The 25,193-nt window shown below is 57.7% G+C and overlaps 4 protein-coding genes across 9 annotated transcripts in view; 2 read left to right on the top strand and 2 right to left on the bottom strand.

Moving 5' to 3' along the window:
• Positions 1–5,115: 5,115 nt before the first annotated feature.
• SLC49A3 (solute carrier family 49 member 3) lies at positions 5,116–14,943 on the top strand. 5 transcript variants are annotated; one of them, XM_047094228.1, is made up of 10 exons: positions 5,116–5,169; positions 9,310–9,468; positions 9,653–9,866; positions 10,028–10,104; positions 11,091–11,228; positions 11,366–11,482; positions 12,226–12,378; positions 12,620–12,777; positions 13,004–13,113; positions 13,666–14,943. In XM_047094228.1, exons 2-10 carry the CDS (start codon positions 9,340–9,342, stop codon positions 13,836–13,838), a joined length of 1,269 nt encoding a protein of 422 aa, XP_046950184.1. In that variant the 5' UTR covers positions 5,116–5,169; positions 9,310–9,339; the 3' UTR covers positions 13,839–14,943. The 5 variants fall into 5 exon arrangements, with proteins under 5 accessions (XP_046950184.1, XP_046950182.1, XP_046950185.1 ...); XM_047094226.1 differs by lacking the exon at positions 5,116–5,169 and adding an exon at positions 6,078–6,263 and having other exon boundaries at positions 13,706–14,943; XM_047094225.1 differs by lacking the exon at positions 5,116–5,169 and adding an exon at positions 6,080–6,263.
• MYL5 (myosin light chain 5) lies at positions 14,743–18,722 on the bottom strand. The gene is made up of 8 exons (XM_047094160.1): positions 18,595–18,722; positions 17,790–17,844; positions 17,508–17,615; positions 17,244–17,319; positions 16,354–16,458; positions 15,805–15,883; positions 15,137–15,185; positions 14,743–14,849 (listed from the first exon to the last, which is right to left on the bottom strand). Exons 1-8 carry the CDS (start codon positions 18,720–18,722, stop codon positions 14,748–14,750), a joined length of 702 nt encoding a protein of 233 aa, XP_046950116.1. The 3' UTR covers positions 14,743–14,747.
• A 2,933-nt stretch (positions 18,723–21,655) lies between these two features.
• Positions 21,656–23,264, top strand: ATP5ME (ATP synthase membrane subunit e). Of its 2 annotated transcripts, none has more exons than XM_047094262.1 (4): positions 21,656–21,767; positions 21,988–22,042; positions 22,613–22,711; positions 23,028–23,264. In XM_047094262.1, exons 1-4 carry the CDS (start codon positions 21,732–21,734, stop codon positions 23,105–23,107), a joined length of 270 nt encoding a protein of 89 aa, XP_046950218.1. In that variant the 5' UTR covers positions 21,656–21,731; the 3' UTR covers positions 23,108–23,264. The 2 variants fall into 2 exon arrangements, with proteins under 2 accessions (XP_046950218.1, XP_046950219.1); XM_047094263.1 differs by having other exon boundaries at positions 21,660–21,767; positions 23,192–23,264.
• Positions 23,265–24,973: 1,709 nt separating this feature from the next.
• Positions 24,974–25,193, bottom strand: part of PDE6B (phosphodiesterase 6B) — a 34,167-nt gene continuing 33,947 nt past the window's right edge. The window contains exon 22 of the mRNA XM_047094239.1: positions 24,974–25,035. Coding sequence (XP_046950195.1) covers positions 24,974–25,035 — 62 coding nt within the window. The remainder of the gene's footprint in view (positions 25,036–25,193) is intronic.

The raw sequence follows: 25,193 nt of genomic DNA on the forward strand, positions 1-25,193 counted from the left end.
AGGGTGGGGAGGGTCACAGTAGTCCTGTCTAAGATAAGAGTTTCCTATTTCAGGGTTCCTCTGAAACGTACCCCACTGCAGTGCATGCCACCTGTCTGCCCATGGAGATAAGACCCGAGGAGCCAACACAAGGCATTGCCCTTCACCTCTGACCTGGGTCCCGTGCTTCCTGCATACACACATACGTGACCTGCGGTAGGCTACCTTGTTAGCTTACAAGTAGAGCAAAATCTCAGACCCAGCACAATTTCTGATTTAACACATGCTCATTTTATGCCACACACACACACCCTTCACATAATACACACCAAAGAATTAGATGCCTGTTTTTCCCACCCATTCAGACAGAAAAAAACAGATAAGCATTTCACACCATTACGCATACGTGCGAGAGACCCATCTTGCACCGCACGTACCAAAAACCATACAGTCTTACATAACGCACCACGAACACACACTATCATACCATCCCGTACCAGACACACAAAACAGGTGCACGTCAGGCCATGCGCAACATTAGATCCTTATTTCTCTCGTATACATACTAGACGCCACTTCACACCATGCACATACAGAACAACTGGCCACCTCACAGTGTGTGCATATGCACCTGTGAGAACTCTGATCCCCCCTCTTCTTTAGCTGGCTGAACAGGTCTGAGCAGCACGAAAAAAATGGACCCCAGAGTCCTCCTTGGGAGGGGCTGGCCAGCTGGGGCGGAGGATACTTGTCATGACTTTAAGATGTAACGAGCCTCCCAGGCTGACTTCCCTGGACTGTGGCAGAGACACAGAGGGCAGATTAGGGGAGGCAACCCCAAGGGCTTTGCTGGTGAGAGCCAACTGGAGTGCAGACCACGGCGACCACGGGTGTTGTTCATTTAACTAAACAGGTACACATTCCAGTGCAGATTTGTGAACTGTTTTCAGATCGACTCCCCGATTGGCCTCCCATAAGGATAAGGACTAGGGCACGCCGTCCTTTTTGAGGCAGCCTGCGAATCCAGATTCTGATTTGCTTGCTTGCTCAGTTCCCTGCTGTGGGGCAGTGTTGGTGTGTGTGGGCTTTCAGCAGCCTTGAACTCAGGGAAAGCAGCACGGAGTGGACGAAGGTGTGGGTGCTGGGAAGGGAGGGTGTGCTTCTGGAATCAGACAGGCCAGAGGCTGTTGTCCAGGATGTGCGTTGCAGGGTGGGGTCAGGGGAGTGGGCCACCCTGTGGAGAACCTGCTAGACAGGCCAGAAGGTCACCCACCCCACACACTTCTATTTTCTCCCGCAGCTGTGTGCTGGCTGTATCCTGTTCCAGGGATTTGGGCGTGGACATACCAGCTCCTGCCCTCAAATAGTTGACATTCTCTTGAGAGGAGCAGATAAAAGACAAGTAAAGACCAAACAAACAGGATGGGCTGTGGCCATCTCGTCAGATAAGGTGAGATTTCTTCCCAGATACTGTCAGTGAAGAAGGCGTTGCCTCTACTCTATTCTTGGCAAAGGGACTGCTCTCAATCGCTTAATTGTGAACAAGACACTATTCAGGGAAGACACGGGTAGCCTGAAGAAGTCTTGACTAGTGCTAGTCTGGGTTGCTGATGGGAGTCTGTATTTGGTTAAGAAAAAAGGAGATAAAAAACTGAAACACATTTAGTCATAATTGTGTGTTGAGTGTTATTTTAAACAAGTCTTTAAAGGTCATGTCAAAAGGAAGACGCCAGGTGGAGATCACTAAAGGGCCTCTTCAAGATGCGGGGGTCCCAAAGGTGTGCGGATGTGTTCTGGGCTCAGGAAGACACTTCTGTGGATGGTGCTATACCTGGATTCAAAATCTGAAAAGCTTAGATGCTATGTTGAAGATAGTTGTCCATAATTTCAATAAAATGTGAGAGTGGAAAGAGTTGTTTCCAAACAAATGTGCTTTCCACCCTATGTGAGTTTTTATTTTATTTTATTTTTCATGTTATTTATTTGAGAGAGAGTTTGCGCGTGTGTGAGCAAGGGAGGGGCAGAGAGAGAGGGAGACAGAGGATCCGAAGCAGGCTCCGAGCTGACAGCAGAGAGCCCTATTCAGGGCTTGAACTCACAAACCGTGAAATAATGACCTGAGCCAAAGTTGGACGCTTAACCACCTGAGCCACCCAGGTGCCCTATGTGAGTTTTTAAAATTAAACCTATTTTGAGATAATTATAGATTTAAATGCAGTTGTAGGATATAATAAAGAGATTCCTTGTACCCTTTGCCCAGTTTCTCCAAAGATAACATCTTCAAAACACAACTGTATGATATCACAACCCTGATACCAACATTGATGAATCACAATCTTAGATTTCTCCAGTTCTGCTTACACTCATATGTGTGTACTTCGCTTCACGTGCTTGTTTCACACATATTGGTTCCTGTATCCACTGCCACAGCCAAGGTAGAGATTCCATCACCAGGAGGACCCTATCTCCCACTTGCCCCCTCATGCCTAAAACCACTAATCTTCTCTCCACTTCTAAAATGTTATCTTTTCAAAAATGTTAACAAATGGAATTGTGAAAATTAATAAAGGGAAAGTTCACTAAAATGGAATAGGGAGTTTCCACAAGTGAAGCTCTTAATTGCAAATCAACAGGAGGGGAGGGACCTCCTAGGTTAGTGCTAGATTGCCACTGCTTTGTTATCCCACCAGGAGGAAGGTTTCCTTCTCCCCCAGCAACAGCCCAGCCAATGAGAGATTGCCACAGCCCAGCCAATGAGAAGCCACTACACTTCCAGCTCCTAGCTGGACTTTCTGCCCTCCTGACTCTCTCTTTCCTCTCGGAAAGAGCCTCCTCTGCTTTGTCCTCCAAACTAGCCTATGGTTTTTCAGTAGGTTGCTTGCCCTGGACTGCAATTCTCTGCTGTTTCCAAATAAACACATTTTTGCTGGTAAAATAAGTGGCGGTTTTATTTTTAAAGTTAATAGATCATAAAGGATATAACCTTCTGAGTTTGGATTCTGCGCCCCTCCCCCCCAGCGTAATTGCCCTGAGATTCACCCAGACTGCTTCCTGTATGAACAGTCCATTCCCAGTGAGCCCACTCCACCGTCTGGATGCATTGCAGTTGGCTCAAACATTTCCTCACTAAAAGCCATCTGAGTCATTTCCAGTTTTTAGGTATCACAAATAAGGCTGTTGTGAACATTTGGGTACAGATTTTTGTGGAAAATAAGTTTTTATTTTCCTGGGATAAACTCTGAGAGTACAGCTGCTAGGTCATAAGATAACTGCTTATTGGTTTTATAAGACACTGCCAACCTGTTTTCCACAGTGGCTGTACCGTTTACATTCTTATCAGCAATGGATGAGTAACCGAGTTACCCACAACCTCACCAGCATTTGATGTCATTGTTTTTTATTTTAGCCATTCTGAGAAGTGTGTAGTGGTATCTCATCGTGGTTTTAAGAATTTTTTTAATATTTATTTATTTTTGAGAGAGAGAGAGAGAGAGCGCACCCCCCCCCACACACACACACACACGAGTGGGGGAAGGGCAGAGAGAGAGGGAGACACAGAATCTGAGGCACGCTCCAGGCTCTGAGCGGTCAGCACAGAACCTGACTTCGGGGCTCAAACTCATGAACCACGAGATCATGACCTGGGCCGAAAGTCGGACGCTTAACCGATTGAGCCACCCAGCCGTCCCCATTGTGTTTTTTTAATTGTGGTTTTAATTTGCATTTTCCTAATGACTAATGATGTTAGCCATTCATAATTATTTGCCATTTGTATTTCCTCTTCAGTGAAATGTCTCTTCATGTCTTTTGCTAATTGAACTTTCGCTTTGCTTTTTTACTGTTGGGTTTTGAGGGTTCTTTATATAGTCTAGATACCAGTCCTTTGTTGGATATGTGGTTTACAAATATTTTCTCCCACTCTATGTCTAAAAAACGCTTTGTTTGATTGTTTATTTATTTACTTTTCAGAGAGAGAGAGAGAGAGAGAGCGAGAGCATGCGAGAGCAAATGTGTGTGCTTGTGTGCAGGGGAGGGGCAGAGAGAAAGGGAGAGAAAGAGAATCCTAAGCAGGCTCTGCCCTTCCAGGAGCTGGAACTCATGAACTCAGGAGATCATGACCTGAGCCAAAATCAAGAAGATTCCAACGCTTACCCAACTGAATCACCCAGTTGCCCCTACAAAACTCTTTTGATAGGAATTGTATTAATCTTACGGATCAATCTGGGGAGAACTGACATTTTTACTATGTTGAGACTTCTGATCCATGAACATGGTACATCTCTCCCTTTTTTATAGGTCTTCACTGATTTCTTTCATTTGTGTTGCATAATTTTTAGCATACAAGTTCTGTGTACAGTTTGCTAAATTTATACCTTTTGACCTTAAAAATATAAGTCAATTATTTTACCAGCAAAAAAATGAGTTTACTTGAGAATAGCAAAGAATTGCAATTTGGGACAAGCAAGCTACGGCCAAAATCACAGGCTAGTCCAACAAACAAAGGAGAGGAATGTTATTTTAAAGGGAAGGAGGAAGTTGGGAGGGGTTGTTTTGAATTAAAGTCCACTGGAAAAAGACAAGAGTGTACAGTCATGACAGTTTCTCACTGGCTGAGTTGCAGGGGTGGTTAATTCCTTGCAAGAGATGCATCATGCGTATCTTTTCCTGTTGGGGCCTGTAACTGATGATTCTTTCCTGTTGACAATTCTTCTGTTAGGGTCTGTACTGGCAATTTCTGATATTGAATGGTACTGCATGAGAGCTCCCCCTTCTGGACTCCTGACTCCATTAAATTTTTTTTTTTTTTTTTGAGAGACAGTGGAGGGGCAGAGAGAGAGAGAGAGAGAGAGAGACATAGAATCTGAAGCAGGCTTCAGGATCTGTGAGCTGCCCGCACAGAGCCCCACATGGGGCTTGAACCCATGAACCAGGAGATCATAACCTGAACTGCAGTCGGATGCTTAACCAACTGAGCCACCCAGGCACCCCACTGACTCCATTTTTATTGAGGTTTCCTTTTATTAATTTTTACTGACCCGGGGGGGAGGGTCTGTAAAATTTTTTAAAGATAAAAATTTTTAATTGTCCAAAGTAATTTTAAATGGTATTGTGTCTTTAATTTTAGTTTCCACATGTCCATCGTTGGTATGAAAAAATACGACTGCGACCTTACTGAGCTGCCTACTCCACGTAAGAGCCCTAAGGATGGGAGGAGGGGCCCTCTCAAGCTGAGCAGGAGGGTCACAGAGGTGGACAGGAATAGCATCTCGTCCATTTATGTCAGCCCCACAGAGATCACGGGCGACCTTAGGAAGAGTAGTATTTGGAGAGTAGAAGGGAAGATTTCCGAGGTGGACTTCTGGGTGAGGAGGAAGCTGGAGAGGAGGCCGGCCCACCACAAGCGTGTTCTGTGGGAGAGACAGCAGACATCCCCTCCTCTCTGCCTTGCAGCTCACGGTTCTCGCCCCACTCTGCCCCAGCTGTTTCCTCAGTTGCAAACTGCAGACAATAACCGGATGCGGGAGGCTGAGTGCCCCCAGGTCCCCAGGCCCTTTCCCTGGGCAGGCCAGGCTAGCCTTGGACCCTGCCTTCCTCCTGAGCAGCACCAACTCTGCCCAGTCCCCTGCTTCCTGCTCCCAACAAGGGCCCAATCTAATGCCCCGACTGGATTCGAGGATCTTGGCAAACTGACCCCAGCCTCCTCTTCCACTGGCCTCCTGCCGCTCCCTGTAACTTGTTTGGACAGCAGCAATTGGGGTGGGGGGAAGTGTAGGGGACCCTTCCACAACCCCTTTCAGGAAATGCGGACCTCGTGCCGGGCAGAGTTACTTCATGGGTGCCCTCTCCTGTACCCACCCGCGTGGGCGTGTCCGCCTTGCGACCGCACAGAGGCCGTGACCTCCTTCGCCCCGGCGAGGGGACTTTGTCCCTGTTTTTGTGGCAGAGACTTCCATCCTGGCCGACGGAGCTGGGTCCAACTTCATGACTGGTATCTTTCCCCCTGGGCGGAGCATCGACCGCCGTCCCTCGGGGCGGGGACTGACCCCGAGCGCCCGTCCCGCCCCGCCCCGCGCGCCTGGCACCACCTTCCGGGGCGGTCCTGGCCCGGGCGCCGCGTTCCTCAACCCGCGCGGCGGGAGCGGCGGGCGATGGTCCTGCCCGCGGGGGGCCGGCCGGGGGCCGACGTGACCCAGGCCCTGGGCGCGCTGTGGGACTACCGCGTCTACGCGCGTCGCTGGGTCTTTCTGCTGGTGCTCAGCCTTCTCAGCTTCTCCAACGCCACGGTAGGGGGTCTGGGGCCGCCTCCGTCTCCAATGCCCCGGTGCGGGGGTCTGGGGTCGCCTCCGTCTCCAATGTCCCGGTGCGGGGGTCTGGGGTCGCCTCCGTCTCCAATGCCCCGGTATGGGGGCCTGGGGTCGCCTCCGGGCGGGGGCGGGCGGCCCGAGCTGGGACCCCGCCTGAGTCGGCGCGCTTCGCACCTTCCAGTGTCCCGCTGCACCCAGGGCGGGGTCGGTGTGCACTATGGGACCGCTGGGAGTGGGGGCGCCGGCGACCTCAGCGCGCGGCCGTGGGACCAGAGGCCCTTCTCCCCGCTGTGGCTGCACAGGCAGTAAAGCTGGCATCTGTCCTCCAGGCGGCCCAGCCTGGGCCCTGTGACCTGTGGTGGTTTCGAAAGAGTCCCTCCATTCCTCAGGAGGAGGTGGGGGTCACTGTCATAGCTGGAGAGGGGTCTTCCTCCGGAACACCCAACGTCTGGCTACAGGCCTTCATGATCTGGCTCTTGCCCTCCCTCTCCAAACTCCCCACCCCAGTCTGCAAGGCAGGCAGGGCTCAGCCGCCTTGCTTACCTGTGCCCTGGAGCCTTCACTGGGTTTCTGAGTCAGTATGCGGGACCCTCACAGGGGGCCTTCCTTACCTGTGTGCACAGCCTCTCCACAGTTCCCCAGCTGGGGTCCCCAGTGACCCGTTACCTGTTCTAGAATGGTTCCCACTGCTGGCAGTGACCCTGCCCTGGAAACCCACACAGAGCAGAGACCGGAGACCGGTTGAGCAGTGAGAACAGGGTTTACCACTTACAGGGGCTCAGCTCCCCAACCTGCTTCTCTCCAGCTCACCCCTGAGCCCTCAGCTGTTCTGTGCAGAGGTTTGGGCCCCTCTTTCCCTAGCCCGTCACGTACAGCGGGCTCAGTGGGGGTGAACTGAGTGTGGGCAGACACCTCAGGGAGGTGTCCAACCACTCTTGGATGTTATTCCAAACTGATCAGGGCCTTTTGCCTCTTTTCCTTGCTGACTGCGTGTGGAGAGCCAGCCCTGTGCTGGGACCAGGTGGCATCCATGGCCTGGGCTGAAGTCTGCTGTGACTCTGGAAACCTCTTTTCTCTACGGGACTCTGCACAGTGGCTTGTCGGCCAGGTGCTTCTAGCTGCTAGGAAGCCGGAGCTGGCTTTGGGCCCAGCGGTCTGAGGACACAGCCCCTAGAACTGCTCTGATGACTCTGAGAGGGGACGGGTATCATGAGTGGCCTTGAGAAGTCCCTTGGACACTGAGGCAGTATCCTGCTGCACGCTCCTTTGGTCCACAAATCGTTACGGAGCAAGCAGGACTCTCATCGGGAATTACGGTCCCTGCTCTGGTCACCACGATAAACACCGACCATGAGGCTAACCCCAGCCATGTCCCCTCGTGGACTTGTCTGCAGCCAGGTGACCACAGCTCCATGGTTCTGAGAGGGCAGTGTCAGAGGCAGGTGGAACAGTGTCTGGAGTGAGGTCTGGGTGGCCTCAGAGTGACCCAAGGAGATAGCCTCGTGGTCTGGGCAAGAGCCAGCACGTGGGGCATCTGTCAGCACACTCAAGGGATACAAGGAGGCACCCGGCAGGGCTGGAGTGGCCTGAAGGGAATTCTTGTATGCAGTGGAGATAAACTGTTGTCCCCATGTTGCCTTGCACAGTTTAGACCTGTCTCTGCCCTGCCAGCCACAAGCTTTGGGGAGGAGCAAGGAATGGGCTCGGCTCAGCAGGGCGGGTTTGGAGCACAGACCCCTCGGTTTGTCTTTGCTGGATCAGTTGGGCAGGAACAGGTCTTTTTCTGAACCTGGAAGATCTGTCCTCTGTTTTGTCCTAAAAAAGGGGGTGGAAAAGGAAGAAAAGGCAGCTGTTGCCCAAGTTCTCTGTCATGTGAGACTTTGTGGTCAATGTCTGTTTGGGTCAGCAAGCCTGGATCTCACTGGCCTCACCACGGAGGGTGTGGTCTGGGGCCAGCCCCTGCATTTCTGGGTCTCTCAGATTTGCAGTGATTGTGCACTTTGAATTGTGCTGCCCTTGTCTTTGGTCCATCCCTGGCCCATCTCCCCTCTCCCACCTGCAGTAATCCTTGGAGAGCCCCTCCTCCCCTCTTGCCTCACCCGTGCAGGGGTCTCAGCTCTGCCAGGAAGGTCAGTGGTCTTCCCCACTGACCCAGTCGAGCTTAAGGTCTTGCCTTAGGTCTGCTGGCCGAGGGTCTGTGGAGTTGAGTCCCAGCACTCGACAGCACCTACAGCTGGGAAATGTCACCTGTCAGGGAGGGCCTCGCGTCCCAAACACCTGGGTCTCCTGTAGGACAGGTGGGGCTGGCTTTGGGCAGGGCCAGCGCATAATCCAGGTGTTTCCACCTGGGACTCAATCACTGAGTTTGCAGACAAGCTAGAGATACCTTTTGGGCCCCTTTCTGCCCCCCCCCCCGCCCTCCCGTGGAAACATCCCTTCAATGGCTGCAGGCCCACCCAGCCTCCTACCCTTATCCATCTGGGTGTTCACCGCAGGCACCGAGTGTCGCCCCAGATGCGCTCCTCTGCCCAGCCAGTCTGGGCCATCTATACATCTGTGCGACTGGGATGCCAGGATCCAGACCCCCTCTTCTACCCTGCCAGGCTCCAGTGCTGTCCAGTACCTGGTCTAGGCCTCCTCATGCCCATGCACTGTGTAGAGCTCCCCTTCCCCCTTCAGACATCGGCCTCTCACTGGCAGCCCTCTGGGCTTTCTCCTTAGAGGGTCAGTCTTGGTAGGGCTTACGGTCCCACAGGCTCTGGCCGGATCTTCAGCCTCTGTCTCCCCCCCCCCCCCCCGCCGGACCGTGCCTGCAGGATGGTGCTGTTCTGCATCCCGGGCACACTGTCTGACCACCCCCCCAACCTGGTGCACTCCCTTGGAGGTGACTGGATGAAGACACTGGCCCTCACGGGATCGCCAGGCACTTTCTCTCCCTCAGACTGGCTGGCTGAGCCTGGGACAGTGGGTGGCTATGGTGTCCGTGGCACCTGCCCCATGGGCTGACGCCAGCGTGTGTCCACAGCTGTGGCTCAGCTTCGCACCCGTGGCCGACATGATTGCCCACCACTTCCTCCTCTCCACCGAGCAGATCAACTGGCTTTCGCGAGTCTACCTCGTGGCGTCCATCCCGTCCGGCGTGGTGGCCATCTGGGTTCTGGATTCTGTTGGGCTCCGCTGGGCAGTGAGTCAGACCCCACGTGAGGGTCAGCTCTTGAATGGGGCAGGGTCCTCGAGTGAGGGCTCGAGAGCCATTGCTTCCTCTCTGGGGATCTCCAGGCAGAGCCACTGGGGTGGCAGGGCGGAGGGCAGGGTGCTGGGCCGGGAGTCCGGGCTGGCCAGGCAGCGCTCCAACCCCATCCCTGCAGACCATCGTGTGCGCATGGCTGAACTTTGCCGGGAGTGTGTTCCGAACCTTGCCCTTCATGGTCGGCGGGATCCAGGACCCATTTGCCTTCCTCATGGGTGGGCAGAGCCTCTGTGCCCTGGCCCAGAGCCTGGTCGTCTTCTCTCCGGCCAAGCTGGCTGCCTTGTGGTTCCCCGAGCACCAGCGAGCCACGGCCAACATGATTGGCACCATGTGTGAGTGGCGGGGGGTGAGGCTGATGGTCTCCCGCGGCTTAGTGAGAGGGTCCTGCCACCTCTGTGCTCCCAGCTCTCAGAGAGCAAAGGGCTCTGCCTGTGGGCTGGGGACCAGGCCTGGCCACGGCTGAGCTGACATGTGTCTCCATCTGTCCATCCAGCAAACCCCCTGGGCATCCTGGTGGCCAACCTGCTGTCACCTGCCCTGGTGAAGAAGGAGGAGGACATCCCCATGATGGTGAGGGAGCTCATGAGGTACAGGCACACGCGTGTGCCTTTGTGTGCGGTGTGTGTGTGTGGGCATGATGGGCTCGCGTGTGCACACACGTGTGTACGTGAGTGTTTGTGTGGAATGTGTGCACGAGCCAGTGTGAGTATGCACCTGCCCCTCCCTGTGGCCACACCAGCAAGTGGCCCCGGTGCACGCGGGATTTCTCCACATGTGCGAGTCCTAGGCACCTTGTCAGACACAGCTCTAGGGACCAGGATGTTGGTTTCCTTGGTGGGGAGAGGCCTTTGGTGAGCTGAGGGGCTGACTGGAGCAGGAGGCAGTGTTTATGGGGCGGGCTGGAGAGGGAGACGAGGGACCAACAAAGGCCCTGAGGTGGATGTGAGGTTGAGGGGTAGGGGTTGCAGCCAGAGGCCAGCGTGTCTGCCGTGGAGGGAAGGGTCAGCCAGGTGGTAGGTGGTTGCCGTTGATGTGATGGAAACCCCGGGGGTGTCTAGGGGGAGAGCGATTCAACCTGGCCCAAAGACTCGGGGAGCCAAAGACGCGGTTGCAGCGTCCAGGCGGGGCGCTGGGACTTCGGTTGGGTGGGGCGGGGGGGGGGGTAGCTCAGGCCAGGTTGGGAGAGGCGAGGGGCTTCCAGCTGTGCAGCCAGGTAAGTGTTGGGGTCATTCACAAAGGCAGGAAGGAAGGTTCGGTTGGCAGGCGGATGGGTGAGTCTGGGGCTAAGGTTGTCATCTCTGTGTGACATTTCGAAAGCCAGGGCTCCGGATGAAGCAAAGCCGAGCAGACCCCCAGGCTTGCCTTTGTCTGCCTAGGGATGGCCGGTGGGGGTGGCTAGCAAGGGGGGCCGTGTGCCACCTGGTGCCCAGAGCGGCGGACGTGAAGCCCTCGTGTGCATGTGCACGTGTTTGCGAGGGCCTGCGCACACACACATACTCGTGTGCTCGCAGACACACTTGCACACGCACGCACACTCACGTGCACCCTCTCCCCAGCTGGGCATCTATATCATCCCTGCCGGCATCACCTGCCTGCTGGCCACCGCCTGCCTCTTGGAGAGCGTGCCCCCCACCCCACCCTCCGCCAGGGCCATCCACTCCACCTCAGAGAAGTTCCTGGATGGGCTGAAGCTGGTCGGTGCCGTGGGATCCCGGGCTGGGGTCATCGGGGTGGGGAGGAGCTGAGGAGGGAAGGGGGTCAGGACAGGCCCTGTCGGAGCCTCTGCATGTCCTGCGGGAGCTCCTGTGCTGAGCGGCGCCTTCTCCCCCAGCTCTTGTGTAACAGAGCCTATGTCGTCCTGGCCGTGTGTTTCGGGGGCGGCATCGGCATCTTCTCCAGCTTCTCGGCCCTCCTGGAGCAGGTCCTTTGTGTGAGGGGCTACTCCAACGTGAGTGCTGCCCCACCCTGACCCTTTCTCCTGCTCAAGGGTGGGGCTTGGGGGCCATTACTGTCACCCTGAAGGCCGTCTGCCTCTGCCTCCGTCAGGTGGCCCAGGACCTCCCCCAGTGCTGCATTTCCACACCTAGACAGGGTAACCTCCTGTTGTGGGTGGTATTGAGATGCCGTGTGTGAAAAGTTGTGTCAGGTGCCAAATACAGTCTGAGGATGAGTGGTGGCCCTGAGGAGGGGATGGTGGCGGTGCCCAAGTGGCCTGGGATTTTGTGTGTGCTTTCCGCTATCTTTCCCAGTGTCCCACCCAGGATGGCTTCAACCCTGAAGGGCCGAAGGGTCCTCTTCTGATATTTGGAGACTGGAAAGGCCTTGCTCTGCTCATAGCATCTCTGGCCATGCCCTCCCCCGTCTGGCATCAGCCCTGGGTGTGGGATTCAGGCCTGGCATGTTCCCAACTCATGAGGGGCCCGTGGGCACTGAAGGGTGGCCACAGCAACCAGGCCCTTGCCTTTAGCAACTGTTGAGTTCCCGGGGCATGGCGACACAGGAAAGCAGCGCCTCCAGTGGAGGACATGCTACCCCTCGCTCATAGCTGATCCTACAGCTGAGCCTTCCCTCTCACCCTGCCATGGGCCTCTTGGTGATGGTGTGTGTCTGGAAGGTGAGTGCCTCCTCCTGGGGCCCCGGTGTCACTGTGCCCCAATGATGGGGTGCCCCCCACCCCCTCTTCCCCTCCAGGAATTCATAGGCCTTTGTGGGGCTCTCTTCATTGTGTTTGGGGTCCTGGGGGCCCTGGTTCTCAGCCTGTATGTGGACCGGACCAAGCTCTTCACCGAAGCTGTCAAGATTGGCTTCTGTCTGACCTCCGTGGTCTGTGTGGCCTTTGCTCTGGTGAGAGTCCCCTCGAACCAAGACTACCCTACAGTGGTGGGAGTGGGGTGCTCTGGGGCAGGGCAGCTGGCAACTGGGTCAAAGCAGAAATTTCGACCTTCTGCCCACTGGAGTGGTCCCTGGGTGGGATGGGCTCCCCGGTCCCCTGACCCTGTCTCCCGCTCAGCTCAGACAGGGTGCTGGTACAGGGCCTGGCTGGGTCTGGGTGTCCCATCCCTCTGTGTGGCTCACTGCCCCCTAGGTGTCTCAGCTGCAGGGACAGACCCTCGCGCTGGCTGCCATCTGCTCACTGCTTGGCCTCTTTGGTTTCGCGGTGGCACCCATTGCCATGGAGCTGGCCGTTGAGTGCTCCTTCCCTGTGGGTGAGGGTGCGGCTGCGGGCCTGATCTTCGTGCTGGGGTGAGTGTCGGTCCCTCTGCCACTTCCCTGGGACCCCAGAGACCCTCCCCTCACCCCACTCCAGGCTACACAGTGGGTCACCTGCACGTTCTGAGCTGCGTGCAGTCCTAGGCTGGCTGCTGGGGTCCACGCTGACCGGAACAGCACGCTGCCCTCAGAATGACCGACGGCACTGAGAGCAGTGAGCGGTGCCTGGGGCAGGGCTGAAGGCCTCGTGGCTGTCTAGGCAGGCCGAGGGCGTGCTCATCATGGTCCTGCTGACTGCCCTGACCGTGCGCCGTGCGGAGCCGTCTGTCTCCACCTGCCAGGATGGCCAGGGCCCACTGGACTGGCAGGGTGAGTGCCCCGGCCTGCATGGGACCTCAGGGCCTAGCCCCCCCACCTCCGGCCCTGGAAACTCCCTTCCACGGGCCCCTTCCTCTCGGCACCTTTTGCTCTCCTTGGCACGTGCAGGGCACGCACAGGGCTAGGGCGGGGTAGAGTTGGAGGGCAACAAGGCCGACCTTTCCCCACCAAGGCTTAGGATGGTGGGAGCAGCCCTGAGGCCCTGATGAAAGCTCAACTTTTAAGCCCACGTGAGTTGTTTAAAAATGAGATCAGGGAAAGAGAGAGCGAGGCAAAGAGAGGAAAGAGAGAGAGAGACAGGGGTGAGGATGGCCACGTCCAGGGACCCCATGCCGTTGACCTTGGATCTCACCACACCTGGGTCTGTGAACGTGCCCTCAGGGCCCGTTGGATGCTGGGCAAGATCTGTTTCCAGGTCACTCTCTGGTCGTGGCCAGTGGGGCCCGCGGGGGCTCTGCCAGCCGTGTGGCTACTCTGGGTCCTGTGTGGGGAGCTTGGCTGCTTGGGCGAGCCTCAGAACACAGCTGGGTTGTGTCTCCCCAGTGTCCATGCTGCTGATGGCTGGCCTCTGCACCCTCTTCAGCTGCTTCCTGGTTCTCTTCTTCCACACACCATACCGGCGCCTCCAGGCTGAGGCCAGTCCGAGCTGCTCCATCCAGGAGGACATGTCCCCTGCGACCGTGGACCGCGAACCCCACCCGGCAGCCACCCCCTGAGGCATCCACACGACCTCCGGCACTGGCGCCCTAGGAAGCTCGGGGCCACTCGTCCCTAGAGCTGTTCTCCTGGCCCCGCCTTCTTGTTCCTGGGAGCCCTGAGCCCCTGGAACCCTCAGGACTTGCAGAGATGTCACAAGGGTCCCTGACGAGATCTGGAAGCTAAGAGAGCAGTTAGTGATCAAGAAGTGGTTCTGGGGACATGAAGGCGAGGCCAGGAGAGACAGGCTTTGGTCACAGGGTGACAGCTTCATGCAGGTGCCGGGGGGACTTGGGGCAAGGCAGGGTGGCCCAGAGAGGACCCTGTGGCTGTGGCAAGAACTGCTGGTGCCGTGCGACAAGCAGACACCCCAGTGGCCAGGCCAGACCCAGGGTGGCTGGTGCTGGAGCAGCGTATGGGAGTGGACCTAGCAAGAGAGACAAGAGCCGAGGGGGACGTGGAGGGATTGGGGGCCCTGGGGGCCCCTAGCATGACCGAGTCTGGAGTCGACCGTTGTGAGAAAGGCCGTGTTTGGGGGATCCCAACCCGTAGCTTTACTCAACCTCTGCTGACCACTGAGTGGCCTAACGCCCTGGGATGAGTGCTAGCACATCGTGGGGGTGGGGGGCAGGCTGGGTGGGGAGGGGAAGCAGAGGGAGGACCCCACAGGCAGATGCTCTCACCCCCGCAGGCCGTTCCCCTCCAGACTCTCCTCGTTCCAAGCAAACACTCCCACCCACAGTGGACCCTCCCCACACTCTCCCTGCCAAGGCAGACACTTCCCCCGCCCAGGCGGAAGTTCCCCACCTGCAGACTGTCCCACCCCCAGGTGGCGCGTCCTCCTCTCCCTCTGCAGACACTGGCAGGCAGGTTTGTGGGTTCATGTTTATTGAACTGGCTGCAGCCCAGCTGGGGACGGGGCCATGCCCTCACTCCTCCTTCTCCTCCCCGTGGGTGAGCACGTAGCTCAGTGCCTTGTAGTCCAGGTTGCCTGCAGCATCGATGGTGGCAAACTGGAACATCTGGTCGACCTGCAAGCCCGGGTGGCGTGGGGGCGGGTCAGGCCCAGGGAGGAGGCGAAGGAGCAAAATGGTCCGCTGAATTACAGGCAACTCACTCCAGCCAGCTCGCAGTGTTGTTTTTGCTTGTGGGGAGCCAGGGGTGGGACCAGGGCCCAGCCACTGGGTGTCCTGCCCACCCTGGTGGTGCAGCTTCTGGAGGCCCAGGGAGTATCCCCCCTGGAGCCCAGAGGGCCACACTGGAGCTGCACGGAGGGCCACGGGGGAGGGGGTGGGGTGGGGGCAGAGTGGACCGTTACCTCTTCAGCGGTCATCTTGTCTGCCTGAGACATCAACAGCCGCTTGATGCTGAGGACAAGGAGGGAGAAGCCAAATTAGGCTGCTCCGAAGAAAGGGACCATCACCAGAAGAACCGGAGGGGTGGCCCCAGGGGAGCCGCGTGACTTGGCTCTTCTGTGTGGGATGCCTCAAGGGGGGGACGCTCACCCCCTAGTCCCACCCACTCACAGTGCAGGTGTCTTTTGGAAGCCTGGCTCTAGGGGGAGTCCTAGGCACCGGGGAGTGGTCACTGGGAGTCCTTCCTGACACTCAGGGGTCACTACCCCTTGTGGGGGGCTCCACCTGCAGGGAGGAGACTGAGGAGGGATTAGAGGCGAGTGCCTGGCACACCAAATGTGCCCACTCCCAGTGCTTGGCTGATGTAGCCCTCAAAGGGGGTTGAAGACCCAGTGATCGTACAAGTGGCATGACCAGCTGGGTTACTGGGTGCCCCGGCCTTGGTGTGGGTAGGACTGGTTTTGCCCTCAGTTACCCTGAGGGACTTGGGACCTTGGGGCAGGCAGCCCAACACCTGGACCCTGGGGCGGGGTGGGGGGGGGCTTGGCGCCCCTCAGGAGAGATGCCCAGGTTGGGGGGGGGGCTTGGTGCCCCTCAGGGGAGACACCCAGGCGTTTGTGACCAAACTCACTAGTCCTTGTTGATGCTGCCTTTGCCTTCAGGATCCAGCATCTTGAAGGCATTCAGGATGGTCTCTTCGGCATCCGTACCTGCCCACAAAAGGCCTTGAACCAGGGGCTTTTAGGGCTCCAGTCCTGCTCTGGGCCATCCCAGAGCCTTCCCACCTCCAGCTCCTGAGCGCCTGGGAGACTCTGCAGCTCCCACCCTGAGGGGACTGTTCTGGGGTCCCTGGAGTTCTACCCACCCTGAGGGGACTGTTCTGGGGGTCCCTAGAGTTCTACCCAGGCCCAGAGGTGGAGCGAGTGCTCAGCGAGTGAGGGACAGAGGCTGTCGCCAGTAGGCAGATGGGAGGTAGGCTGGGCGTGTGGCCCACAGATGTGGGTACCAGAATGCTAGGCTTTTCATCAAATTGGAAAATTTGGATTTTTATGTGAAATGCCTGGGTTTGTAAGTGTTAGGAGCTAACGAAATACAGATGGCTTTGGCAGACTGGCCTGAAGGCTGCCCCTGGCCAGGGAGAAGCCTGGCTCCATGGTGCTCCCCACCCCATGGTTCTCACCCGTCAGCTTCGCCCCAAACATATTCAGGAACATGGTGAAGTTGATGGGTCCCGAGGCCTCCTTGAGCATGGCATCCAACTCATCATCCTTGACGTTGGTTTTGCCTGTCGCCAATACAAGACCGGGGACGCTGGGTAGGAATGTCACGCTCACCCTGGCTGTTCTTGTTGTTGATGTGTCTGCTGTCCCCACTGGCCTCCCAACTCCATCATTCTCCAGGTGACCCCAGAATCAAGTTGGGAGACCAGAAGGAGGGCAGTGAGCAGATGGGGGGGACACTTGGCCCAAGTGTGGTGGGGTACAGGTTCTGCACGTCGGCATAACCCCAAAACCTGAGCCCCGGGGAGATGGACTGCTGAGGAGGAGGAAGAGGCCACGCATGGGGTCCAGGGAGACTGTGATCTTACCTGGGTGTAAGGGGGCCCAGAGGAAAGAAACCTACCTGTCCTCCCCTGGGACTGCCTCAGGCTGAGAACATGGCCCCAGATGGGAAGTTGAGGGGGAAAGGGCCAGTCTTTGGCTCTTCAGAGGAGCATAAGTTGGCTCTACATTCTCTCCCGGGTCTGTTTCTGGGCTTCCTTAGCATGCCTGGGGGCAGGAGGGCAAGCCTCCCCATGCAGTGGTGTCTCTCTGGGAGGTTAGCCCTTCCCTGGAGCTTTGGTCCCAACCCCCCCCCCCATCCATGATGCCTGTGCTTGGGCATCTAGTGATGCCCTGGCCAAACCAGAGAGGGATTTCTCCCCCAGGGGAGACCCGGCCCACCTCCTCATGGCCCATGGGACGTGGGATGTCAGGTCAGGCTGTAGGGCCCAAGTGTAGAGCAAGGCTCTCCAGGGCTGGAGGACATTCTGAGGTGGGGTGTGGCGGGGTTCTGCCCCACGGCACATACCCAGGGAGGCATAGGTGTCCTTCAGATCCTCCTTGTCAATAAAGCCATCTCGGTTCTGATCCATCAGCGTGAATGCCTGAAACCAGAGCCAGGGTCGCTAGGTTGCCAGGCCAGCCACACCATGTCAGGACAGGCATCTACTCTCATTGGCTCTGGAGCGAGGCTCACATAGGGTCTTTGGGTCACCTGCCTTATGATTCCCAGGGGGCCCCTGAGTCAGGAGCTTCTGGGTGGAGGGGACCTGGGACAAGAGCAAAGCCTCACCTCCTTGAACTCCTGGATCTGGGTCTGCTCAAAGTTGGAAAAGACGTTGGATGATGCTCTCTGGGCCCGAAGGCCCCCCCCTTCCTTCTTCTTGGTCTTCCTGCTGGCCTAATGTGAGAACAGCAAGGCTGAGGGCCCTCCAGGCTGGCATTTTGGAAGGCAAGGCAGAGGACGCAGGGACTATAGCACCAGGGGCTCCGGGGGAACCCCAAGCCCGGGTCCCTGGGCTGGGATGGCTGTAGGCGCCCGGTGTGGGTGTGAGGAGCCCTGACAGCACAGCACCTGCAGCTCATCTCGAGCTTTGCCCTGCCATCCAGCCAGGAGGAACCAGCTGGGCCTGAATACCCAAGGAGCGGATGGGTTGTGCCGGTGGCCAGCAAGTGGGTGGGGCTGTTCTCGGGACCCTGCCAGGGTGAAGGCCAGGGCCCTCGTCTCTCAGCCCCAGACCTGCATGGAGACGGCCACGGAGCATAGATTTCCTCCCCACTGCACACACCCTCACACACGTAAACAGACTCAACTTGTGTGCACACACACACACACACCACATGCTTGTGCAGGTGACGCAAGTGTACATAGTCACAATCGCACACTGTGCATAAACACACACACACTCACACTCGCTCCTGCCCCAGTGGCCTGCGGGCCACACTCACCATGCCTAGGTCTGCCTGATGCGATGGTCTGTGCCCTCCCTGCCTAGGTCGCCTGTCTTAAGCTCCTACCCAGTCCCCCAGGACACTTCGGGCTCCGGCTGCCGCTCCCTACAAGGGCAGGCGCAGGGCTACCCTGGGGACTGGACAACTGCAGAGTGAGCTTTGGCAGCTGGCGGGTGACTCAGATGCCCATCCTGGCCTGCCCAGCAGGGCCCCCAGGTTTCCAGGCACCTCCCCACTGCTCCTCACCCAGAAGCTTTTGTTCTCCTGTTTTCTGTACATCTCCAGGGCCACCTACATGTGGACCAAAGACCCGGGAGCTATGGGAACTAGAGGAAGGAGCACCTTTCCCAGATTTGCACAAAGTTACTGTGAGTGGCCTTGGGGGCTGGTCACCATGCACTCCTCGAGCATGTTGTGTGCACCCTCACCTATCTGCCTCGGTGGCAGATAAGTCCCAGGGCCCCGTCCCCATGGCAGGGAACTCCTTGCCTGGAACACAGTGGGGATAGCATTTCTGGGATGAAGGGCCATCCACATGGGCTGGGCCCTGGGCCATTACTCGGGCAAGTTTCCCCCCTACATCGGGGCCCAGCAGGCAGAAGCTGGGGAGGGCACGCAGGTGCCTGTGAATGGTGCCAGGTACCAAGGTCACCGCAGAATCAGGGGCTGGATGTCCTGGTCCTGGGTTGAGGGGAGTGAAGGTCAGGGGTGGGAAAGGACGGGGGTGGGGTCTGTAGGCTGAACAGGAGGAGGGCGCTTGGTGGCCGAATGAAGTGGGCAGGCAGGATTCTGCAGCTCCACACCTGGGGAACAAGCCCTCCGAGCCCCTGTGCCTGCACCTGGTAGGGAAGCATCAGCTGCAGCCAGTCTGCAGGTGCGTCTGGGAACCACATCACATGTGAGTGCCACTGTAGCAGGGGTCGTGCCCCTTGGGGCACACACCTTCCATCACGTGACACCCCTGAGGCGATCCCAGGGGCAGCTCACTGTTGGTCTCCACTAAGTATGAGACAACAGACACTGCGCAGAACCTAGGGAGGCGTGACATGCCTGGGGGGACTTGGGGGCTTCCTGGGGTTCTGCCTGGAGGACTCCCAGAGGGACAACCTGTCACTAATGCGGGAGACCCAGGCAGGGCTGCACTCTCAGCTGGGCAGGGTCTGACCGTGATGCCTGGGGAGACCCTAGCAGGGCTGCGGAAGTGGGGACCACTGCAACGAGAAGGGAAGGCATGTAGGATCTGTGCTCAGAAGGCCCCTGATGTGAGGAAGGCCAGAAGACACTGGCAGGGACCCTGGGGAGGTTTCCTGGGCTGGTGGCACTAAAGATAGCCGTGGAGTCTGGCTCCTGGGAGAATATCGGGATTCAACATGGACAGCTGGCCCTGACAGGTGCAGGGGCATCAGCAGGCGGTCCCAGTGTTCTGAGCCAGGTGGGAGCCCCCTCAGCCTTCAGGAAGGGCCCTGGGCCAAAGGAAGTCTCCCTCAGCTTTAGGGGTCTTCCCTGGGCAGCCATGTACATAGGGCACGTGTGCCTGTGTGTGCCCTGCACTGGTCCCCTCCCCGTCTCCCCCGCCCCACTGGAAGCTACTGGTATGTGCTCCCTACCAGCACTCTGGCCTCATCTTCAGCCCAAGAGACATTTATTTTTGATTCTGGAAGCAGGAGTTGCTGAGGAGTCCTGTTTATTTTAAAATCCAGGGAAGGGAAAACACACTCATCACCCGAGGTCATCCGCCTAGCTGCTCAAGGGGGTAGGGGTGTGCACTCTGGATTGCCGCATGGCATGTTGGTGAAAGAGGGTTATTTTGTGCCTTGTGGGGTCAACATGTGCGTACAGTCTCCTCAGGGAGCAATGAGGGGGCTTGGGAAGGCCCTCCCCCCACCCCAGGCCGGGCAGAAGCACCAGTGGAGGCATCAGGCAGAGGTCTCAGAGTCCTTAGAGAAGAGCCTGGTGACCCTGTAGGATGGGCCTCCTTATTCCCACCGCCATCCCAGGAAACAGCGCAGGTGATTTTCCAATTTCTCGGCTGGAGTCCCAGAGCCAGGACTCCAGAGCAAGCTGCCGAGCCAGAAGGGCCTCCCTCCATGCAGATTTACTGAGCACCTGCTTTGTGCCCTGGAGTTTTAGCCTCTGCATTCCATTCTCTTTAGATTTATAGTTAAGCTGTCTTTGGAAACAGAAGGGTATGGAAGAGTAGGGAAAAGTGGGCTCCCTCCGTCGTATTGGGGGCCCTAGTGAGCCCCAAACTCTGGTTCTCAGGGAGCTTCTGCCTGGATCCGTGCAGGGCCCAAGGGGGTGAGTGGTCCTCCTGTCAGCCCGCCCCCACCTGATTGCCTTGGGAACCACGTATCCGCACAGCCAGCGCTGTTGGGAGGCCGGCTGGCTGGTCACCACTGCCCCATCTTTGGGCAGTCTCTGCACAGCTGCAGCTGACCTGTCACGTCTTCACCAGGACTAACCACAGAAGTGGGGGAAACCGGCTACTCTGAGGGGGACAGAGTAACTGGCAGGTTTACCCCCTACCCGTCCCACTTCAGCAGCAGAAGTGGGAGAATGAGGGCCCATCTGGGGGCTCTGTGGACCCAGGGGCCCTGATTGAGGTGGACCTTGGAGCTTCGAACTGCAGGGTCTGGAGGGCAGCAGTCAGGGAGCAGGTCTGCTAGCTCCCAGGAAGACCCCAGCCCCCTGTGCCGGAGAAGCTCCTGCTCTGCTCTGCTCTGCCAGGGGACTGGGGACTGAGACTGGGGGCGGGGGGTGGCTGGAAGGGGCTCCCAAGGCAGTGCCGTCCCAGCAGGGGGTTCTGAGGCCACCATAATCGGCGAGGCCTGAGTGCAGAGGGTCTGGCCACAGCCCCCGCCCTCCCCCCCCCCCCAAATGCGCGAGGAGCCTGGGGACCAGGGGGCCAGCGCTCAGGTCACACTTAGTAGTACCTAGACCCGGTATTCCCTGTCCAAAACCTCAAACCCCTTTCCCGGCCAAGGCCCCCTCCCAGTCGGTCCTTGAGGCTGACCTGGGACGGCCAGGGACCTGGACAGGCCTGGGCGGGGCCGCAGGCCGCACTCCAGCCGCCCGGCGTGGGTGGCGGTGGGCTCCTTCCCCGACTTTCCAGGCCCTGACGGGAGAGCCCTGGCAAAGCAGGAGGATACGGTGCAATCTATTTTACACTTTGTGACTTCGACTTGTAGTTTTCAAATATTTGGACATCTAATGGGCGGGCTCGATTGCTGCTCAACCCGGCCTGACAGCGTCCGGGGCTGCAGGAGACGTGGCGGGAGGCCAGCGCCTCACACCCGGGACAAAATCACCCGCGCCGCCCAGCCAGAACCCGCTTGCTCGGCAGTCGCGCACGCGCAGCTGGTCGCGAACAGCGCGCCTGGTGACTTCCCCGCCCCGAGCGGGCGCACGCCGTTCCACCTCCGCCCACCGGGGGGCGCAGCGGTGCCCTTGCTCGTCGCCAACGGCGCATGCGCTCGCCCTGGTACGCTTTGACGTCTCCGCGGCTCTCCGAGCCCTTGCGGCGTCCTCCTCGGATTGTGCTTCCGGCGTGAAGGTTACCGACAAGATGGTGCCGCCGGTGCAGGTCTCTCCGCTCATCAAGGTGACTAGGCTTTGCGGCCGTCGCCGCGTGCTCGGCTCCGTGTGGGCTCCGCGTGCGCGACCTCAGGGAACCCTGGACCCGCGCCCCCGCGGGTGCGACCTGCCCTCCCCCCTCCCCCCTTCCCGCGCTCCCCGGATCCCCGCCCTGCGCTTCCGACCCCGCAGCGGGCTGGGACCCCCACCGGACCCTGACCCCGCCTCTGACCGCCCTTTCCCCGCAGCTCGGCCGCTACTCCGCCCTGTTCCTCGGCGTGGCCTACGGAGCCAAGCGCTACAGTGAGTGACCGCGGGCGGCCGCGCCGCTGTCTCGGCCGACGGCAGAGGGGGCGCTGGGGCTTCTCAAAGCCTGTTGGGGCTCCCCAGGGCCGTCTGCTAAACCCCAGCGAAGGGCGAGAAGGGGGGCAGAGTGGGAGGCGCCAGAAACCCGAGCGGACGCGGCAGGTGTGTGGGTTGATTTGGGACTGGCTCAGGCGGTCAGGACCCCAAGTGCATCCTGATGCAGGGCAGCCCCCGGGGAACAGAAAAACGGTGAGTTGCAGTTGGCACGTGGTGCCAGGTGGGTGTGGGAGGAGTGCTGCGGTCTGACGCGGGGCGGCCTCTGGCGACCTAAAGGACTGGGCGAAGTACGAGCCGGGTGGCAGCGGGGACCCTGCAGCTGCCCTCTGGGTTGGGCTCTCTGCGGAGCGGGAGCGGCGGCGGCAGCGGCAGGCCTTCTACATCGAAGTAAAGGCTGGGAAGCCGGGGCATCGGCATTCCCAGTGCACCTGAAGAGACTGAAGCCCCGCTAGGCAGCGTTTCAGTGAGGAAGTTCAAGTGTCTCCCCACCTTCCCGTTTGCCTGAACCAGGCTACCTGAAACCCCGGGCGGAAGAGGAAAGGAGGATCGCCGCTGAGGAGAAGAAGCAGCAGGATGAACGGAAACGGATTGAGAGAGAGCTGGCAGAAGGTACTCGAATTACTGCATCGTACAGATTTGCCCTCCGCCGGATTTTAGACACACAGTGCTGCTTCGCGGGGCCCCACTGCGGAGGGAGAAGCCCCCTGCCTTCATCCAGCACCGGCCCTGTGGGTCCTGGGGGTGTGTGGGGGGGAGGTGGAGCAGAGGCGTGGGTGCGGGGACATGATGACGCCTTGCCTTTGGTGAGGCTCAGGCCCCTGGGCCTTAGAGGTTAGTTGTCTGGGAATGTGGCCTGGTGGTGCCACCTGAGAGGGGCCCACGGGACCGGAACCAGGCACACCCATCCCACTGACTGCTCTGGCAGGTTCCAGTGAGAACGTGCGGCACAAGGAAGACCAAGGACAAGGCTTTAAGCAGAGCGTAGTCGGGCTGCGCCGTAACTAGAGACCAGATGATGTTGAGCTGAGATGGTCTGTTGGGATCGCCTGAGGCTGTAATAACACGGATGTTTTCTTTTGAACCTTTCAGCCCAAGATGACAGCATACTAAAATGAGCCTGCCTCCCTGGAAGTGCGGATGAATAAAATTTTCTTTCTTGTTATGTGATGCTCTCCTGGACTGTCCCCGCTTGTCTCATTTCTGGACTTGGGCTTGGTTTATGTGCAGTGGGAGTGGGGAGGGGGAGGGGGAATTCAGAAGAACTGACTAGCCATCACAGACTCAGGATGCAGTGCACAAATGAGCCTGTGAAACTCCTCCACTTCTCTTGGGCATCTGGGGGGGGGGGTGGCCCAAAGGGAGCAGTTTATAGTAGCGACACAGCCAGCTTGGGTGCTGTGAGTGCTGCTTGGTCTTTGCTAAGCCCTAGGCCACCCGTTGGGTGGGCCGTGCAAGTGTCGGGATGGGACCTGGATCTCTATCCCCCTGTTGTGATCCTCTCCTCGACCCACAGGAAGGCATGTGGCCGCCCGGGGACCCGACTGGGGTGCTGCACAAGCTCGTTATCGGACTCAGGCTCTTGCCGAGCTGATAGCCGGGTCCTGCCCCTCCTGGCTGTGCCCCTTCCAACCTCTGAGGCCAGGTATTGGAATGTTACTATTTCCCAGTCACAGGACTTGAGCAGATTTCCCTAGGCTTTGAGCCCAAATTTCATTGGTAAGACGAATTCATTTGCAAATGTGAGGAGAAAATGAGAAGCAAGCATATAAACACTTTAAAGCCTTGGTTTTAGTTTTGGTGAGGTTTGAGTGAGGCCACCTCAGCTCCTCCTGAATTTGGTGGGATCTGTTCCAGTGTGGCCAGCTGGTGCTGAGTCCCTCTGGAGGAGCACCTGGCCCTAATCACAGGCGGTCACCAGGTGTCACTGCTGAGATGGAAACTACCTCCATCTGTGACTGGATGGCTTGGTGGGGGGTGCTCCCCATTCTCTCTCCCCACCTACCCCATGAGCTCTGGAGCTCTAGGAGAGGGCTTGGGTGGCATCTGAATTGGCCTTACAGCGACCAGTCTCAACCTGCAGCTGAGAGGAGGGGTTAAGTGTCTAGTGTCTGGGGAACAAATGCTTTGGAGTTCACATTATAAGGACTTCAAGTTAAAAGCCCTTAATTTCTACCAGATAATCAGTACCTGTTTCAAATGGGAGTAGTGTTCTGTTTGGGTGTGGCTATGCCAATTCATAAACATTAAGGGAATCCTCACTCGTACAGGAGTTGGGCAGACCCTAGGCATGGCAGTGTGCCCCCTGATCTCAGGGTCTGTCAGTGCACCTCTGTGCACAGGGCTGTTAAACGTATTTATGCACAGGTCACTTGTGTCTGATCACTGCCTCACTCATGGCCTTGAGCTTTCTGGCAGAATTTTCCAACAGGTCATATGTGATGTGCCTGTAATTTCTGCCGAATTAAAACAAGGGTGATGTATTTTGTTTTTTTTTTCTGAATTTCTGGTCCTATTTTCCCTTAAACCAGATAGGCAATGGTACCTATGTATCTTACTTGCCCATACACACATAAATGTGCAGTCGTGAATGTTCTCACCCGATGCTTTCAGACACAGTTCGCAGACCCTTTCCGAAGATCTCTGTGGTATTGCTATGTACCCAAAAGATGGATGAGCGTAAGGTAGGCTAAAGTGTTTAAATTATTCATCGTTGACTTTCATTTATAAAAACGCAAGCCTTAAAAAAAAATTCAAAATATTCAAAATTGTCTTCAGTCACTTCGTTGGGCTTCCTAACCTGTAGCAAAGGGTTAGAGGTGGAGTCCCAGGAGGTGTACGGGATGAAAGAGCGGTCCGAACCCCCGGAGCAGCTCACAGGATGCAGCAGGTTGAAGACTTGGGGGCGGGGCCGCCATTGCAAATCTCTGTGCCCCCTGCAAGAGAAAACAAGACGCTGAGTGAGAACCGTGTGCACTGGCCTTGCTCCTTCCCTTCCGCCCCGTGTCCTCTACCAGCCCTGCAGGATGAAGGGCAGAGTGTGGGACCTGCGGGGAGCCTAAGCCGATTAGTCTAGCCAGGGCTCAGCCTTTCT

Source organism: Lynx rufus, unplaced genomic scaffold, assembly GCF_022079265.1.
Source record: "Lynx rufus isolate CCGP_SWC_20201006 ecotype Redwood Valley unplaced genomic scaffold, mLynRuf1.p SCAF_38, whole genome shotgun sequence".
NCBI classification, from domain to species: Eukaryota; Metazoa; Chordata; class Mammalia; order Carnivora; family Felidae; genus Lynx; species Lynx rufus.